Source organism: Pyrus communis, chromosome 1 (assembly GCF_963583255.1).
Source record: "Pyrus communis chromosome 1, drPyrComm1.1, whole genome shotgun sequence".
Classification (NCBI taxonomy): Eukaryota; Viridiplantae; Streptophyta; class Magnoliopsida; order Rosales; family Rosaceae; genus Pyrus; species Pyrus communis.
The window spans coordinates 40,890,535-40,909,834 of record NC_084803.1 but is presented as its reverse complement, the minus strand read 5'-3'; the positions used below and the strand labels follow the sequence as shown (position 1 = coordinate 40,909,834).

The 19,300-nt window shown below is 37.6% G+C and overlaps 3 protein-coding genes and 1 pseudogene across 4 annotated transcripts; 2 read left to right on the top strand and 2 right to left on the bottom strand.

Moving 5' to 3' along the window:
• Positions 1-245: 245 nt before the first annotated feature.
• On the bottom strand, positions 246-1,818 carry LOC137710847 (transcription repressor MYB6-like). The gene is made up of 3 exons (XM_068449993.1): positions 1,454-1,818; positions 1,221-1,350; positions 246-1,137 (listed from the first exon to the last, which is right to left on the bottom strand). The coding sequence occupies exons 1-3, from the start codon at positions 1,584-1,586 to the stop codon at positions 468-470; spliced, it is 933 nt and encodes a 310-aa protein (XP_068306094.1). The 5' UTR covers positions 1,587-1,818; the 3' UTR covers positions 246-467.
• A 2,425-nt stretch (positions 1,819-4,243) lies between these two features.
• Positions 4,244-11,341, bottom strand: LOC137710832 (O-fucosyltransferase 9-like). 2 transcript variants are annotated; one of them, XM_068449972.1, is made up of 10 exons: positions 10,766-11,341; positions 10,248-10,320; positions 9,593-9,660; positions 8,926-9,014; positions 7,932-8,129; positions 7,544-7,748; positions 7,269-7,436; positions 5,534-5,701; positions 5,146-5,336; positions 4,244-4,569 (listed from the first exon to the last, which is right to left on the bottom strand). In XM_068449972.1, exons 1-10 carry the CDS (start codon positions 11,135-11,137, stop codon positions 4,389-4,391), a joined length of 1,713 nt encoding a protein of 570 aa, XP_068306073.1. In that variant the 5' UTR covers positions 11,138-11,341; the 3' UTR covers positions 4,244-4,388. The 2 variants fall into 2 exon arrangements, with proteins under 2 accessions (XP_068306073.1, XP_068306082.1); XM_068449981.1 differs by having other exon boundaries at positions 10,248-10,361; positions 10,766-10,904.
• A 1,970-nt stretch (positions 11,342-13,311) lies between these two features.
• On the top strand, positions 13,312-16,070 carry LOC137710823 (transcription factor IIIA-like; annotated as a pseudogene).
• A 519-nt stretch (positions 16,071-16,589) lies between these two features.
• Positions 16,590-18,891, top strand: LOC137710813 (uncharacterized). The gene is made up of 2 exons (XM_068449951.1): positions 16,590-16,811; positions 18,332-18,891. The coding sequence occupies exons 1-2, from the start codon at positions 16,638-16,640 to the stop codon at positions 18,725-18,727; spliced, it is 570 nt and encodes a 189-aa protein (XP_068306052.1). The 5' UTR covers positions 16,590-16,637; the 3' UTR covers positions 18,728-18,891.
• The last annotated feature ends 409 nt before the right edge of the window (positions 18,892-19,300 follow it).

Genomic DNA, 19,300 nt, shown 5'->3' with positions numbered 1-19,300 from the left:
TTTGAAGATCATCTCAAATTTAAAGCTTGTAAAATATAGTTATTACGTATATATTTCAAAAGTAAGCCTCGCTACATAAAAGTGAAACTGAATGAAATTTCAAATATACGTACACCTTTCCACCACGAGAGCAATTCATGAAACATGTTATCATGTTGTGAAAGATAAATTTACAGATGATATTATTTGATTGAAACATTACGTTGACAATTCCATATAAGTCATCCTAAACCACTAGAGTAGAATAATTCACATTAAATCCCCACAAATGTAAACAAATATGTAAATGATAGAGGAATTCAAACATAAGTAAATGTCGATTTCCAAATGATTATTGTTCTTTCATATTCTACGTCCGTACAATACAAGATCCAGAAAGTAATAAATTCGAAAGTGAAGGTATTTAACTTATCAAAATGTGTATTTAAGAAGATAAAAAAAGAAAATAAATAAATAATAAAATGGTGCTATGGATTCAAAGCAGGTCTGTGAAATCTGTAGAAGCCATTGTTACTGGTGCACTGACAATTGCTGCATGCCTCACTGCTTTGAAATCCAACCTGGCAGCACACACACACAGCCTGAGCCACCGCCACCGCCGCCGTCGACTGCACTCTCCCAAAAAACTGATGATTATTATTACTATTACAGGGAACTATGATCCGCTGCAGTCTTGATTCGGCCGAGTTCCCAGACGATGCCCGAGTTGGCTCGGACTGAAACGGCTCTAGCCCAATTGATAGATCCAAGTTGAGATCAGAACACTTATACTTGTTCTGTTGTTTTTGGTCTTCTTCGGTTGTGGTACCGCTGCCGGTAGTGGTGCTGCAATTGGCCTCCGATTCTATATTGTAATTGTAGTATTCATGCTCCATTTTGGGGTGCTTCAACAATTCAAATTTGTTGTTTTTGATGGTTTTGTGATCAAATACAGCGGACGATGGCGAAGAACGATTTCTCAGGTCCAAGCGAGAGGCGGGCGTGGCAGCAGAAGCGGCGGTTGTGGTTTGGTTAAGCGGGCGGTGGGTTTGAGGGTCGAGGCCACGGCTGATGAGCTTTCGCTTGATGTGTGTGTTCCAGTAGTTTTTGATCTCGTTGTCGGTTCTTCCCGGCAATCGACCCGCAATCAATGACCATCTACACACATCCAATCAAATCACAAATCAATCGTACGCAGGCAATCCACCGCTTGAAGAAAAGTGGGTGATTTGGTTACTTACTTGTTTCCAAGCAAGCTATGAAGCTTGATGATGAGTTCATCTTCTTCTTGTGTGAAATTGCCACGCTTGAGGTCAGGGCGGAGGTAGTTTATCCATCTCAACCTGCAACTCTTGCCGCACCTGAGCAACCCTATAAAATTATACATGAACAAAAATCGAATTTTTTAATGATAGATCATAGACGGAGGAATATTGAATTGAAACTGAATTGTTGGATGGATGAATATACGTACCGGCGGCTTTAGGGAGGGAGCGCCAGCAGCCCTCGCCGTGCTGGCGGATGTGGTCGATGAGGCGCTGATCCTCCTCTTTCGTCCATGCCCCTTTGTTGGTGTGAGCTTTCTCACAACAAGGTGCTCTCCCCATCTGTTTCTTCTTCTGGATCAGATACAATACAACAGTAACTCTGTGTGTGTATAGGTATATAGATATATATATATATATAGAGAGAGAGAGAGAGAGAGAGAGAGAGAGAGAGAGAGAGTTTGTGGTGTTTTGTTTGAAGAGGTGAAAGAGATAAGAAGCAAGAGAGAGAGAGAGAGTTTTGGTTGTGGAAATAGCAGGGAAGCAAAGAGATTTATATGTAAGAAGACAGACAGATTACTCATAGGGGAGAGAGAGAGGAGAGAGAGAGTCGGAGGGTTTGATTTATGAGGTGGGGAGGGAAGGATTTGACCGAGTTGGTGAAAAAGACGAGTGGTTAGTGGTTACAGATATGGCTCCATTTTGGTAGGTAGCTCTACTTTTACGTCACATTCCTATTTCCTTACCTTTGTGGGATTTTCTTTTTCCATTCATAATTGATAATTCAAACCACTTTTCCTTTTAAGATATTTTATGACGTGGAATGGAACTAAGTTTATTAACGGTTAATAGGCACTCATAAGCGTGAATCAAAATTTCAAATCAATTCAACATTTCAAATGCTTCCACATCGGCGTTTTATTTTTCCAATTATATTTTCTTTACTAACAAATACGATATTAATTTGAAGCATTCTGAATTATAGTTAGGGGTTTATAAACTCAAGTGGTACATTACTTTAGTCCAGACTAACCGGTTTAATTCTCATTTTACTAGTTACGAAACTATCTAATTAATAATTTGTGTGTGACTTAAAAGCAGTAAAAGTCTTTCTCATCAAGAGTAAATACTCTCATTATTCGTATCTCACTTAAATTCACTTTATTTATAAGAAAATAACATAAAAAATAGATTAGTTGCTTGAAAGTTTTTTTCTGTAGAAAGAAAACACTGCATTAAGACAATTGCTGAATTGCCCCGATCGCCTAAAATTATTTTTCCTGTGGGCTGAGGTTTCCTTACATGGTGGTGCCTTACTCGAGGGGCATGTCTGTCTTTTGGCCAACAGTCTTATCTTACTGTGTACCATAATTTTAAAATTTGGGAACAAATTAAAGAGGAATATTCCGAGTCATATATTTTATGCTATTCCCTCCCAATGGTAACAATATTTTCAAAAGGTCCTCAAAAAGTATAAAAGGATTTTGTTTTGTCAAAAAGAGAGGGTATCATAGTGAATATTGGATAGTGGGGAAGGATATCAATTAGGGAAAAGTATCTGGTATGCATAGCAAGAAGAATAATGTTAGTCTTATCACATTTTATATCATGTATAGCATCGCATAATATGGTAAGTAGGTGCAATGTTATGCATGGTATCTTATTGAATGTTTGCCGAAAGAAAAAAGCTAGTAGATCTTTGGTGGTTTGCCAAACTGTGGTCTTCCCATTCTTATCAAATATATCATATGTTACATCATGTGGTATTAAAATTGGTAAAAATCAAGGTGCGAATAACAAAAGAACAATAACAAACAAATCAAGAAACAAACCAACCACAAGAACTGAAAATAATATTTTTTCATTGAAAAAAATTGTCATGGTGACTACATACCAAAGGATTATATTTTGTCCAACTTGTATCTCGTACTAACTACAAGCTATATTGGAAAACCTAAAATATAAAACATTAAAAGTACCATAATACAAAATCAAATCAAATATAAAATTAACTTCCTAAATAAATTAATAAATTTCAACACTCCCCGTCAAACTCAGGTGGTAAAAAACATGAGTTTGCCAACCAACAAAAAAAATGACAAACAGATGTAGGTGTTGTTAGGCAAACAGATAGATGCATTACAGATATAAGCACATGCACATGCCGAAATTAGATGTAGATTGCCGATGCAGGATGCCAAAGCCGAAACCGGATCCTCTCCGGATCCCAATCATCTGAGCATAAGGATCATTTGATAGGAGCCATTGAAATTTAATTCAACGATTACAATTATTATAACTTTTATAAAGACCCTATTTGTAACCGTTAGATCAAATTTTAACGATCTGAATCATTTGATCCTTAAGCTCATATTATTGGAATCCGGTTCCGCCAAAGCCATGCAGATTCTGGATGCAGAAAGATTTAGATGCATATGCAAACTAGGAAATCGGAGTACTGTTCATCGACGCTATTTAGTGTGTGTGTGTGTGTTTTTTTTTTTTTTTTTTTTTTGAAAAAAAAAACCCAATAAATCTAACAAACACAACTCTTATCAAGACAAAAAAGGAACAGCAATTGACAAGAATGAAAGCGGAAACCTTATCATGACCCAAGACGAAACCAAAATATATACAATGTCCACAAACCTAAATTATACAGACCAACAAAGTAATACCACAGGAGCTAATTAAACTCTGAATGATCAAACCCGCTTTGTTAACAAGGTAAAAAGTTGGATTGTGAAGGACAAAGGAAGAAAAACAAAATATGTAACAAATAGAGGAACAAACCGACTACAAAAATAAAGATTGTCACGATGACTACATGACATTGCATTATTGTAATTGAAAGTCACGTGACAATAAACCTATTCTATATAAGTTGCTCTGAAAAATAACATCAATTCAATTATCCTTCCAATAAAAAATCTAAATTCTAAACCTAACATCCCAAAAAAGAAATGCTTAACTAGGACCATCTAAAGTAATCTCATTGATACAAAAGAATTTTCACTTGATCTTTTATTGTACATATACAACGAATTGAGTAACAAACTACATGATACACTATTTTTCTAATCAAACAATTTTAATGATACAATAAATTACAGGTGAACAAAAGATCGTAATTTGTGAACAATTTTATGTATTCAAATCAGTCTTGTTTGTTTCGTTACCGCTTTCATTTCTAGCGTCTGCTTCTTTACACATACAATCTGGCATGGGAAATGTATACAGCGACGCACTGGGTTTTTTCAATTCAACACCCTTTTGGTCACTGTGGCGAAGCATGTCTTGCATCTGCCGTTTGAAATCTTCCCATCTGCAGTATACGAAATAGGGATGAATATAAATGTTAAAGTTGTTTGTCTACGATGCGTTCTAGTGCAAACAAACGACCACTCAGAGGAAGTAATCAAATTACATCCATGTCGTTTTGTGTGTGTATGTGTGTGTGTGTGTGTGTGTGTATATCATTTGTTGCCCCATTTTTATTTGCTAGTTTAATCTGGATATACTATGGAAGCGACAACCATACTGAAACCATTACAGAGAACACCGAGGTGCTTGGAGTTAACAAAGGTCAAAAAGATAAGCAATGCATGGTAACAATACACATTCCCAGCGCAACACAAAGAGAAACAAAATGTTAGAATTGTACGACTATTCAGATTGTTTTTGCATTTTCAATCGAGTTTTAACATTTGCAACATGCACAAGTCAAAACGTAGAAAGGCAAAGAAAGCAAAGACGTGCCTTAGAAAACTATTCAACAGAGTTTAAAATATGTGGTTTATTTATTTATTTTTTTTTTAGTTACCGCTACGTGTTTTAGGTTGCATGGATGAAACTGAACAGATGAAGTCAAATTTAACTTAACACTTCAACCACACGTTACCTGATATTGGGATTATCAAACAAAAGTGCTAATTTTCTTTTATCAGGCTTGATTGTCTTTGAATGTCCTCCATAGAGATACCGCCTGTGACCCATCAAGAAGTGGGGGAAATTTCCTCCCTGAGTGGTGACAAATACTTCACTATGGAGGCAAACCGTGTAATCAAGAGCCGCCAACCTAGATAAGTGGCCCTACATCAGAAAATTTAGCATTGAAAAAATTACCTTGAGCTAAGTCTATTATTATATGAAAAGGAGTAAAATTAGATGACTGGATCTCCTGCAGAAATGGTATAATAAATATTTCACTAGTTTGAAGCTAATGTTTGCTTTTGTTCTATGTGACTGATGCGTAATTCGTTGGAGATGTAATTGCATTCATACGATACCTTAAAAGGAGCAAGTTCTTCTGCAGTTGCCAGTGTATCCTTCATTTCCAAGTGTGGAAACATCTGTTTAAGAGGAGCCATGTACTTCTCTGCTTTATAAATTTTTCCAGCTGCAACGTAAACTGAGGTGGTATTATCAAATCCCATACCCCTGAGCATCATTCCTACCTACAGCACCAGATACTTCATTAGTCACTAAGGTTGAGAAAGAATTCAATACTAATCCCTATTAGGATGAACTTTAGCTTTATGTTCTGTACTTGGTCCAGCCATGGCCAGACCAGCTATCGGACAAAATTTGACCATGTTCATCCAAAATAAAAATCAACAAAAAATGTATTAGTCAAAACAATAATGATGATGAGGCATTAACATTTTGTTCATTTAAACCGAAATACAAAACCTTCAGAGGGGCAAAAAAAGTCCCCATGCCCCTCCCGCCAAAACCCTCTCTTTCCCACCACCTCCACCAAAAGCAAAACCACTGTCCAGCAAAAGAGACGCAATCTATCTAAACTAATCTCCAAGCCCTTTCAATTCCAAAAACTCATCTTCCAGCAAGCAAAACTTTCCAGGAACCCTAGATTCTAGACCAACGCCAAGCTGTCAAGCATGCTGTTTCGCAGCTCAGCTACGCTGATTCGGGGATGAACATCGTTCAGATCATATTCAAAACAGGATGGACAGACCCAAAAAACTGCGAAATTCATGGGATTTTGAAAACCCACAAAAGCAGAAAAAGACTACCAAGATTTGGAAGTACAGAGTCAGTGAAGTGCAAAATGATGATAAACGACTCATTTTGAAGGGAAGAGATTTGACCAGTAAACCCTATTTACAGCCACAACCACAGTTCTCATATTTTAAGTTAAAGACCACAAATTGTTAAATAGACTCCAATCTCTTTTGTGTCAACCCCAATTGCTTTCAAGCTCATATCCTACTACACCACCAAAAGAAAGATAAACAGCATCAAAATGGTCAATCATATCCAACATTGCAATCACAACTTAATAATTAACATCAAACCTACAATTCATGAAGATGATTTGATCAGCAACATTCGTAATTATATTCACAGGGAAATCATAGAAAAAGGAAAGGCACTAAAGCTGAGGACTAAGTCATAAAAAAGGTAAGCCACTAGAGCTGAAGGCTGAAGTCCTGGTCCTAATCATGCACGACCCCAACTAAAGTTGGCAACTAGGGTTACGAATAAGCCAAGCCTTGCAAGCAACTTGAAAACCACTCACCAAGAGCTATAATTACCTCTAGACCATTTGAAGACTGGATAAGCTAAAAAAATTTAGCTTAAGCTAAGGTCCTGAGCATGTTCTTTGGAGTATTTTGACTATGACAGATATATGCATAAGAGGCCAATACATTCAAGTGTTTGTGCTTTCCTAAAATATAATATTTACACGTATTTGCGCTTTGGAGGATTTTGACTATGACGGATATATGCATGAGAGCCCAACACAAATTTGCATTTTCCTTAAATAAAATATTTACAAGTGGTTCACAAGCCTCTTAAGATTTTGCCAAGCCAGGACCGACCCCTATAAATATTAAATTAGCAGAAGTAGAAATTATCAGCAAAAGATATCTGAACACTGAACAAGAGTTTTCTTTTAAAGAAACTTAGTTATCCACGTTTTAAAATATTTTTCAAAAACCCAAGTAGCAGAATGATTCACAGCTTAAACTGAAGGAGAAAGAAAGAATAGCATTATACCTCTAATGGAGTTAAAGGGCACTTCCCATCCACACGATTTGCACCTGGCCTTATTACTCTACCCCTTCTCCTGAATTTTCCTCTCCAACTTCTTTCTCGAGCAATATCCATTTCGTGTTTCTCTTCCTCCCCGCCATCATATTCACAGCAAGAAAATGCTACCATGTCCTTTGACAAAGAGAGATAAAAAGTTAGAAATTGTTCATTTAAAAGATACTACAGTCACAGAAGAAATCAGAAATGATTCATTTATAAGGATAGCAAAAATTACACACCTCTTCAAATCGAAGATGCACTGAAACATATTTTCCCCCTCTCTGGGAGCTACTTTTAACCATTCTTTCAACCATTTTATCTGCAAGCGTTCTTATAGAATTTGAGAACCTCAGTGTTTCAAAATTCGCTAAGCATCTAAGCCTTTGGACCTTTGAAGGAACTGCCAGAGCCAATCTGTTGGAAAAAGGTGCAATTCGCACGGCCCTGCAACACGGATTGAGAGAAACTATATATAGCTGTCACATAAAATGTAATGCAAGTGCATGACTCAAAATTAAAAAAATTAAAAGGTAAAACACATTATAATATAGATATAGAAAGATAGAAAGAAAGAAAGAAAATGGGAGAAAAACTAACTACAAACAACAATACAGGCAAGACACATACCCCATTTGTTCCAACTTTGGGAGGACCTTTTGAAGATAGTAAGCTGGACTTGACCAACCTTTCACTCTCAGATTCACAATGTTGCTTATATTATTGTCAAATCGCTCAAGTATATCCCCTGGGAGCTCCCTAACCACATTCACGTGATTTCTGAGAGCATGAATGAAGAAATCTTCATCAAATATGTTCCCAAAGTGGCTGCAACAAGTAGAAAATAAAATGGTCAATACCTTAAACATCAAAACATGACAAGTTTTTAATATTTTAGATTTTTACTGCCATGCTTTACGGATACTCTCAGTCGTCAAATTTCAAAGCTTAGGATCTCCTAGACAACCATGCACCAATGAAGAGGGTGCCAGGTCAAATTGTATGTTGCATCCAATACACATGCAAGCACTTTTTCATCAACTACCTCCATTATAAGCCACCATATGGTGTTATTCTTTTTGGCTGAAAGAAGACCAAGGTCTAAGTGGGAGGGGGATCACAGTTGAGCTCTCCCTCTATGTGAAGTTTGCTATAACTCAAGCCATAAGTAACTAATAATTTTTTACATGAATCAAGGAGGGCCAAAAGACTGACACAGAATCACAAGGATCCAATTATTAAACTTAAATCAAATTCATTTAAAAAATAAAAAAATTGGAGAAGGAAAAACACTGAATTACAGTGAGAATAACTCCCTCACTTGCAGGCTACACAGACTTCAAATGAAGAATTCCCATTTGCTTAGTTTTATTTTTATTCAAAAATGTGCATCAGCCAAAATTTGGCAATTCATATCTAACCAAATAGTTTGGATAAGGCTTTTTTGCGGTTGTCAACTTGTCGTGGCTAATGTAGAAACTAAGTTAACCTAGTTATACCTTTCTGAATTAATCATGCTAAACTATTTAGAACGATGAATAAAATAAAAATCTACATGTATGTGGTGATGCAGATGATGATGATTAGATCAGAATCTTAATGGTACAATAAATCTAGTAATCACCTTGAGTCTTTCCAGACACTATTTAGATGAAAAATTGGAATCAGAAGCGTTGCATTCAATAGTCCAGCCACAGCAACTGCATCACAAATCTATTGAGGCCGTGAAGAAAACTGTCAGAGAAAAAGAAAGGAAAAATCGGATCCACAAGACATGTTTTTTGACACAAGTTTCTATTGTCAGCTATTCATGAATTTCATGCAGAATCCTTTTGTCCAAGTCCAAATGTAATTTGATGGAACAAATAACAATTGGACACTGAAAATTACAATAACAGGGATGGCTTTGGGCTCGCATGAATATCATATAAATAAATGAGTTGAAATACACACGTAGATAAAGGAAAATGTAAGTTTGGTAGACAGTCCAGAATGTTATGTTGGCACACTGATATTTAGGCCATTGATCATGTAGATTCTTGTTCAAATGTCTGGTTCAAATTCAAAGCAACTCGGTGATTGATATATCTTTATGCAAAGATCAAAATCACAAAAACAATGACAATATGCATTCAAAGCAACCCAACCAATTAAAAAAAGAATCCAACCACAACACACAGATAGCAAACTCTAACCATGGCAGCCACCCAAGTCCAAGAAAAATTGATAACAAATCAACAAAGCCATACCAATCAAGAAAATGAATTCCAGTTATATGTAATCACACCTACCGACAAACGTTGCTGGTTCAATCCACCATTCGCTTCAATTATAAAGAAACCATTTGACTTTGGTAGTCCTGTATTCCGTCCAAATATTTAAAACACAGCACTTGGTTATTCATTTAGTTTTTAACAACCACATAATTATTCATTCTATTTTCCAATAATCAGAATAACAGAAATTTAGATTTAAAATTCCTCCCAAGTTAACTTACTAAAAACATACCATATTTTGTTTCAAACACTTTTTATTAAGTACTTTGCCACACGGCATAAACATGGCGTTAAAATGGTGTGTAGCTGAAGTAATATGTCTTGGGAGACGTGTGTGTAGTTGTGTGCGCACAACAGCAGGTGGCAGGGTATTTTCATTTTCGAACAAATCCTGTTTAGTACTTTTTATGCACCCACTCCACCATTTATCGAGTATGTGTGGTGATAGACTCTTTACAGGCATTTGCAATCCATATTAATTCTGAAGCATCATCTCTAAACAATTTGAAAGTGCAGTTTAGTGAGTATTGGTAACAGAGTCTGCAAAACCCACCACATACTGAGTTTGAATAAGAAAATTCTGGGTAGCAAGTATGATAAATGTATCCATTTGATATTTTAAATACGTAATTCTCAGTTTAATTGTGATCTTCATATGAGAAAACCAAACCTTCATTTGAAATATCGTTGCTAATACAAGGCTTCCAAACTTGCCGCACTTTCGAATTCCACACCGCCATCAACTGCATCGTTTTCATATCAGCATACAGTCAATTCACATTGTCTGTAACCAACAAATTTGCAGAAGTGCATAAGTAACTACCTAAGTGAGCCCCCATAAGACGTTACTCTAGAGAGCAACCTATCACAGCAATTTCATATAAAGACATTACATTTCTATACCAAAAGTGATTCGATTGACAAGCACACCATCCTTTTCCTTGTTCTGATTAAACTATGTGTTCTTTTTCAATCCTAGTACAGTCAGATCAAATTACCCAAATCAGTAGTAAACCCTAATGCATAACAAAAGATAGTTGACCATATCAAACTTAACACACAAGCATGCACATAGATTGGTATAATGCTCTAAATTTGCCATGAATTCACCAGATACAGAAGAAAATGGTGCACTTAGAATCCCCCACCCAATGGAATCGAATCGAAAGTTTGCAAGAATTCACTCACCAAATTGTGAGTGTGATTGCTCTCAGCCTGCATATGAGGCCAAAGCTTGTGAAAAACCTGAGGGCTCCTATACACTGAGCCGGGAGGCGACCGCTTACTAACCACAACAACCGCATGTTTCAAGCTAACTACATCAAAGTTCACCGTGCCCATATACAGCAACATCCCCGAAAGGTACAACAATGGCGCGAACAAAAGCACGGCGCGGCGCTTAAAAACGACCGAGATGAGCAAGACGACAACCTTCTCCAGAATGCTCTGCTTGGGCCCACGGCGGCCGGCTGCGTTCTTGTTGCGGCCGTGGCGGCAGCGGGGGGAGGACGGCGGAGAGCCCGCGGGTCGGGGATTGCCGAGCCGGCTGTAGCCGTGCATTGAAGAGCAGAGAACTCGGGTTCTAGAGATTGGGGGAGAGAGGGGAGTCGAGATCTGATCGCGGGAGCTGAGGAGGCGGCGACATTACTGATTACGTACCATGACAGAGAGAGTGTGTATGTGTCAGTGGGAGATGAGGTTTTGGGTAGGTGGGGGAAAGAGAGAGAGGATAATAAAGAAGAGCGCGTGGGAGGGGCGGGCGGCTGGCTGCAATCACGGGAACTGGAGATGCCACTCTGATTTGATTTGATGACAGTGTCAGTGTGTGGCTGTGGTTTCGGAGGAGGAGAATTCTCTTCCTTTTTATTTTCATCCCCTTCTATTTCTTTCTCTCTCATATTATTTTTTATCTTATTATTTCTATAAAAAAATTAATATAAGATGTTGATATAGCTTAATCATGACCGTTCAAATAAAAGAGCATGAAAAGGTAGAGAAATTCGGAGAGTAGAAAATCCTCGTCCGTGGTTTTAGGTGAAAGAAATATAATACACTTTCTTTTTATTTTTAATTTTCCAAATATTAAGCATTTTTCTTGTCTTGAGAATGCTGTATGATTCTCAAGCACTGTTTTAAAAATCGGTCTAAGCGTTAGGTGGTGAAGGATCAATGCAATTTAGGCCGAAACGTTGAATAAAATCAAGTAGGGGTCAGACGGGTTAGGCGGTTCCATTGTTTTTAATCTTTTTTAATTAAGTTGAAGAGTTTTTTGAATAACTTAGTTAATTAGTGAATTTTCAAATTTGAATTTTCTTATTTTTTGCTGCATTTGTCAATGAGGATGGCAATATGGCTTAAGTTTTAAGTTTAACTTTGATAAATTCTCAATAGAAGTATTTTTTTTATTTTTTTTAGAGTGTACGTAAGTACATATTTATATGTTATATAATAAATTTAATTAAATCTGCCTAAGCGCTAGACTCCAATCCGCAATCGGACTAACTCATAACGTTTTTTAGAACCTTATTATCAAGTGGGGCCAAATCTTCATAGTTAGATTATCTCCAATTTTGGATGCTTTAATGCATGATTGTAAATAAAGAAAGTTGTAAATACATATGCGGGTTTCATATTGATTTTAATATAGAATACCAACGAAATTTAGGTTTGTAGGAGTTGTTTATCTCGTACACATACATTTTCATCCACATTTTTTTATTTCTTCAATCCAACTAAGTATAAAATGAGAAGGGCTTGAACAAGAGGTTAGACAACAAAAGGGGTGGGTTTCTATAAAAATCTTATCAGACATTCAACTCATTCTAATAAAAAAAAAAGAACTTTTCATAACATAATTTCATGTGAGAGTCGAGTCTTATATTAGTAAATACATATTGTAGTGTGATCAAAATGTGATGAAGCACATCTTGATCACACTGCAAATCTTATCGAGCTAATATATCTGCCTCATAATGTGCGTGTTGTCAAATAAGATTGATATCATTACTGATTTACTACTCTATAGCCAAGCCCCGTCAAATTTACATTTAAGCCTCCTTAGCTTTAGTCTTTTTCATAATCGTATCTCCCTTGATTTTTTTTTCTCTTTGCACAAGCATTCATTCACCACCATCTCTACTGTCTCACCACCACTGTCGCTACCGCTGCTATTGCCACCACTTTTTCCACGATCTCTTAACACCATGATCCTCACCACCTCTCAAACCAACATTACCACAATCATGCCTCACAACTTTCGTTAACACAACCACCATGTACCACCATTGCTATTGCCACCACCAACATTGCCTCTTACCTTGTTATTGCCACCAGCACTTTACCCCATCATCTTAAAATTTATTTTACAGAAGTATTTACTAACAAACACTAATTTATTATTTTTCTGATATTTTAGATATTAAAACCAGATGTTTTCAATATTATTTTTTTCTCAAATATCATTATCGGAATAAACTATCAAATGCATTCTCAAATCATAAGACTGCAAAATCCTATATGTACAACAAAACAGATTAAAAAATCGTTTTTTAAAACGCAACCGTACGGGCTCTCGACAACGGCCCTAATATAATGGGCCGTTTTCACATACTGGACTGGTCCAGCAAAGAAAGCCCATTAAGAAAGTAAAGAATTGTCAAATCCAAATTCCACTGAAAAGGGTAGAATCGACAATATGAAGGTATGAAAACCCTAATCTAAACACTGCGCTCATTGCCTTTGAGAAACCAGTCGGTCCCCAAACTCCAAACTCCAAACCCCAAACGCCGTGGTGAAGATGGATAAAGGGGCAGGAGAGAAGAAGGAGGGGCCTGTTGTCATAGACATAAGGCGGTATTACTGCGACTACTGTGGCATCTGCAGGTCCAAGAAGTCTCTCATTGCTTCTCACATTCTCTCACACCACAAGGTTTTTACTCCCTTCTTCTTCTTCTTCTTCTTCTTCTTCTTCTTCTTCTCCTCCTTAATCTTGATTCTTTTCGGTCGAATTATGAATTTTGATGAATTGGGTCTTTGTTTTTGACAGCTTTTCTATTGTGGATCAACTTTGTTTTGCCTCTAAACCCAAAATTACAAGTTGGGTCTGTTAAATTTTTTTTAATTTTTTGAATTTTTGATGCAGGGGGAGATGGAAATGGCTGACGGTGATGGAGGTGGGGAGGTTGGGGAAGAAAATTCCAATACTTGTGAAGAATGTGGTGCCGTTTCAAGAAACCTGCACATCTCAAGCAGCACCTGCAATGTCATTCCCTTGAGGTATTGTTTGCTTTTATCTTTAGGTCTCGCCTGATTAAAACAAGCTGAGATTTATAAGCGTGGTTGAGTTCGATTCTGCGTGTTGCGATTAATGCCTTGTCAGCTGACTATGAATCTTCCATGGACTACTTGCGATGAAATCTTTCGAGGGATTGTGTTATTCTCTCACGAGTTGTCAGTAAACCGGCAGCAGGTTTTAATGTATATTTGTATCACTGTGATATGATATGAGTCTGATGACGCATTTAACAATTGCTGATTATGCGTATCGCTGTCTGCAATTTCTGGATGAAGTTTGTGTAATCTTTGCATCGATCGAATTGTTTAAAGATATATGTTTTGCAGGAATCAACATTTATGAAAAATATACAATGGATAGCGTGAAGCATTGGATCCCACACAAAGAACTCCAAAATGCGATAAGGTTCAGACTTGATGGACTAGTACCAGGTGGGAGACCTCCTGTGAAGCTCCATCAAGCGAACCTGAATCACGCGCTGGTTGGTTTGAGGTTTGATGACTGTTCAAGTGTATTCTGAAATTATTTTTATGAGTTCATCAATTTATTTCAGCTTATTGATTTCAGAGGCCATACATATGTTCAGTGGATGACTGCCATTCCAGCTACAGACGAAAGGACCACTTGACCCGCCATCTCCTTCAGCACCAAGGGAAACTTTTTGGGTGCCCAGTTGAGAACTGCAATATTAAATTTGTTTTCCAAGGTAACATTAAGAGGCATGTCAATGAACGTCACACTGAGGATTGCCCTTCAGCTGATTGTGGAGCGCAGAAGCAGCATGTATGCCAGGAAATTGGTTGTGGAAAGGCGTTTAGATATGCTTCAAGGCTGCGGAAGCATGAGGAATCCCATGGTAGCTTTTGTTTCGAAATTCTATTTTTCTTTTCTAGTTTTGTAGTGTGTTGTTTGTGAATGCAATGAAATAATGCAGATACATATAGATACACTTTTTTTTGGCTTCAAAATGAGAAAATGTGTTGGTGTAATCCTAAACGCTGTTGATATCCTTCCGTAATGCAGTTAAGCTAGATACAGTGGAGGCATTCTGCTTTGAACCAGGCTGTATGAAACACTTTACCAATGAGCAATGCCTTAAGGTCCATATCCAGTCCTGCCACCAACATGCTACCTGCAAGATATGTGGGGTCAAGCAGCTGAGAAATAATATGAAAAGGCATCTTCTCACACATGAAGGGAGGGGTTCAATAGAAAGAATTAAATGCGATTACAAGGGTTGTCTTCGCATGTTTACAACTGTAAGTCGTTGACTAACTTTGAAAAGAGAGAGAGAGAGATCTTTTATAACATGATTTCGTTTAGTCAAGTGATCAGTGAACAAGGAAAACTAGTATTTATACCAGTGAATAGATTGATCATAAAATAATTGTTGACCAATAAATTTTGTTATTTTCATATGTAAAATATTGTGTAGTTATTCTGTGTTGACATTTGGTTTTATGTATGCAGAAATCGAATCTCTCTAAACATGTGAGAGCTGTACACCTTGAGCATAAACCTTTTGTCTGTAGCTTCTCAGGTTGTGGCATGAGATTTGCATACAAGCATGTGAGAGATAACCATGAGAAGACTGGATGTCATGTCTATACCCATGTAAGATTTGCTCTTGAATCTTCAATTCCCTCATGTGTTGCATTTTTGCATGTTCTTTTGAGCAAGTATATTTAAAGGCAGTGTCACAATATCTATTCACATGGATAACATCAACTGCTTTGAGTTTCAGGGGGATTTTGAAGAGGCTGATGAGCAATTCCGGTCAAGGCCAAGGGGTGGGCGTAGGAGACAGTGCCCCGACATACCAATGTTGGTTCGGAAAAGGGTAACACTACCAAATCGGTCAGCCCAGGAGTCCGAGTATCTCTCCTGGTTGCGATCACAAGAGGACAGTGACTAGCATTGAGTCGTGCCTTATGTATTGGATGTGGTTTAAACATTCTTCCACGACGCAAATCGAAGTTCATTGTGGATATAAATCTGAATTCTCAGATATGTAAAGTAGGAAATTTTGATAGTCTCTGAAACGGTTCATCATCAAAGATCGAGTTCTTAGGTTCTGTAGTTTTGGTAAGGTAGTTTGGATTACACCGTTCGAGTTGGCATGTTGTACGACTTCTGAATATTATTTAGGAGAAAGAAAAAAAATTAGTGACCTTGATACACAAGCCCTATTTCAGCCTTGTTCTTTACAATCTCATATAAGAACATAAAACAATTATGAAATTTATTCTGTGAAGATACGTTACGCTCAAAGGGAGCAATGTCCCCGTGGAAATGCAATTGGTATTGAAATCGTTATTTATAGGAGTCGAATCAAAATTTACGAGTAGAAGAACGTAATTTCACCTATCCGTTCCACTTGTGTTCCAAGGAAATGGACTCGAACCCCTTCTCAATTACGAATAAGATCAAGAGGAGCCCGAAACCCCACAACTAAGAACGGAAACGGAAGCCATTTGACTCAGTTCACATCCGGCCATTTTCTGTTTGCAATTCCGTTCCCCACGCCGTGATGCTTCGCATCACGTTTCCACTGGACTATAATACTAGCAAGTAGCAACAACTGCTGAAATTGGTTTTGTTTGGTCGCTGTGAGCGGGTTGAACCGGTTTTGATAGCCGGTTTATTCTTTTTTTTTTTTTTTGTTACATTTTTTATAAGACCGGTCCTCCCCCGGTAATTTGTGAGCAAGTAGAGAAACATTAGCCATTAGGCTGCTGCTGCGTTCCAGTGCGACATTGTCGAGAGATGGTGACAGTAATATCCTGCTCAGCATCTCCTCCATTAAGTGTCTGTGGGTCGCTCAGCCTCTCCTCCTCCGAGTTACTTCCAACCCGGTCGACTCAGCAGCTTTCATGGGTTTCTTCCTTTCCTCCGATTAACATCTCCATTGCAGACCCGCCCACTCCCACACTGAGTAGGGTAAGTAACACACTCACTCAGTCACTCACTTTAATCTCTCAATTAGCAGTGCCAACACCGCCAACAACAAAACCTTATCCCACTAAGTTGAATCCCAAAACACGAGTGCGCTCGATTTTGCACCAAATATTCTGTTGGCTCAAAGCACTCAATTCTCAGTACCAAATACAAAAACTACGTATGTTCGTTTATTCTTCAAATTCTTCCTTATCTTTGGAGTTTAGATAAAGGAAGGAAGATATCAATTTCAATTTTTATTATATAATTGAAGGCTTGAAGCGTTTGCAGTATTACTGATATGGGATTTTAACAAAATGGTTTGGTTCCTCAAAATGTATGTATGTATGTTAGTGAACTCATTGAGAATAGTTGCAATAGTTTATGCAGATATGAGTTAGGCTAGTTGGCGAGGGTCCACTAAAGTTCAAATTTCCTTTTCCGTAATTTAGAGTTGTTTAGAATATCATCTTGTTGTAATGGTAAATCAAAATAAAGGATACTTGCAGTTTATGATTCGGAAACAACCGGCAGATTGATTTGAGTGAGAGTTGTGGGGTACTGGTGGTTTCAATCTTGATTTCTAGATAAGAGTAGATTTTGAGTGAAGGAAGGAGTCAGCCACAGTAAATGGTGAAGCTTCAAATTGTGGCTGTATGAGTAGCGGTGTTTTAAAAAACTAGTTTTAAGATTCGCCTAGGCAGTTTTTGGGGCGGGGCTATGAAGAAAACGCCTCTGCCCAGCTGGAGTGGCCTAGGCTATCGACTCAGGTGCCTAGGCGACTTGGGCATTTGAATTTTTTTTTTTAAAAGTCCAAACCCAAAACAACGTTGTTTTGGGCAGGGCTTTTATGAAATTCAAGCTAATTTTATGTTTCTAACTTAGTTTATTATGAATATGATGTGAATTAGAGAAATAATAATAATAGTAAGATATTTGGTTGCTTGGCATACTTGCTTGATATTTTTACATGTATTAAGTATTATAATAACTTTATAGCCTCATGTCTCGTGGCTATCACCTAGGTGTGACTATCCATGAAACGCCTGGCTTCTCCTTCGCCTTTTAAACATTGGTTGTGTAGTGACATCTAACTAAGGGGAAACGATTAGTGGGATGCTTGGTATCAAAATTATCGTATACGTTTGCATCCAATTTTCTTTTCTTGTAAACAAGGAAGGCTTTTCTTGGTTTATATATGTCAGTGAAATCTTGTGCCTAAACTTGGTAAACTCAATTAACACCCTGCTACCAAAAGTCCTCTAACCTTTGTGTGGAAGGGACTTCCAGCAGCATATATATTCTGCTGATTATCCCTTTCCTGACTCGGTGAAAGAAAATTTTGAAGGTTCTTCAACGTGATTTAAAACCAAGGAAAAAACCTTTTGGATGTCGGGCAGTTCTGGATTGTATTTGTCATGTGCCAAGTCCGTTCTTACTAATCCTTGCACTTCTGTTTGGACAATCCTGTTGTTTTGGGCATCTTTCTCTCACACTCACTTTCTCTTTACCTGTGATTTTAGAATTCTGTTGTTCGAGCTGCATGGACCCGGAGATCTCGAGGTGAAGCTGCAAAGAAGCCTAACAGGAAATCCTGGAAACAGAAGACTGATATGTATATGAGGCCATTCTTACTAAATGTTTTCTTTTCGAAAAAGTTTATCCACGCAAAAGTGATGCATCGGGGAACAAGCAAAGTGATATCAGTTGCTACCACCAACGCCAAGGATCTTCGGAGCAACTTACCTTCACTCACAGATCACAACGCGTGCAGAGTTATAGGGAGGCTTATTGCTGAGCGATCGAAGGAAGCCGATGTATATGCTTTGTCTTATGAGGCCCGAAAAGGTGAACGGATTGAAGGTAAGCTTGGGATTGTTCTTGATACCATTAAAGAGAACGGGATCATGTTTGTTTAAAGATACAAGTTCATACTCTTTCAGTCATGTTAACTGCAGAAGAAACTATAAGATGTAGAATGTTTATCGTTGTTTGACCAACAAATGAATATCTCACAAATTTGTGTGTGTCAAGGCTTTCTCTAGTTCGTTCCTGGCATTCTTGATGCACCACCACGTTTAGTGTATATATATATATATATCTTTTGGCTAGTGCTGCCCACACACCCATTTTTCCAGTTGTTGGATCAAATGAACTGAAGAAGATTAATGGACCAAACAAGGGTGTGTGGAGGTAAAATGGGGTGTGTGAATAGCATTACCCTATCTTTTATGCCCGGTTTAATTTACTGTTCTTCATTACGTTGATGACTAGTGGATGTGTGACCCGTGTAGGGGTTAACGTGTAAGTCACATTTGCTTCACATTGACAAATAAAATAAAAACCGTCAATTTAGTGGAGGATTAGACATTCAAACATGAGGATGGTATAGACTGATACCAAAATAGAACTCGTGTCCCAATTTGAAAACCACCTAAAAATCTGGAGTGTGTTAAATGGAGTTTACACAAATTTCTAACATAGCATCTCAT

Excerpts from the sequence above, each read along its gene's own strand:
- LOC137710847 (XM_068449993.1), bottom strand. The coding sequence starts at position 1,586 with ATGGGGAGAGCACCTTGTTGTGAGAAAGCTCACACCAACAAAGGGGCA. Across the intron at positions 1,351-1,453 it reads CTCCCTCCCTAAAGCCGCCG|GGTTGCTCAGGTGCGGCAAG; the intron begins GTACGTATATTC and ends ATAATTTTATAG. Across the intron at positions 1,138-1,220 it reads CATAGCTTGCTTGGAAACAA|ATGGTCATTGATTGCGGGTC; the intron begins GTAAGTAACCAA and ends GGATGTGTGTAG.
- LOC137710832 (XM_068449972.1), bottom strand. The coding sequence starts at position 11,137 with ATGCACGGCTACAGCCGGCTCGGCAATCCCCGACCCGCGGGCTCTCCG. Across the intron at positions 7,437-7,543 it reads TGCATCTTCGATTTGAAGAG|GACATGGTAGCATTTTCTTG; the intron begins GTGTGTAATTTT and ends TCTTTGTCAAAG. Across the intron at positions 5,337-5,533 it reads AAGAACTTGCTCCTTTTAAG|GGCCACTTATCTAGGTTGGC; the intron begins GTATCGTATGAA and ends TTTCTGATGTAG.
- LOC137710813 (XM_068449951.1), top strand. The coding sequence starts at position 16,638 with ATGGTGACAGTAATATCCTGCTCAGCATCTCCTCCATTAAGTGTCTGT. Across the intron at positions 16,812-18,331 it reads CCACTCCCACACTGAGTAGG|AATTCTGTTGTTCGAGCTGC; the intron begins GTAAGTAACACA and ends CTGTGATTTTAG.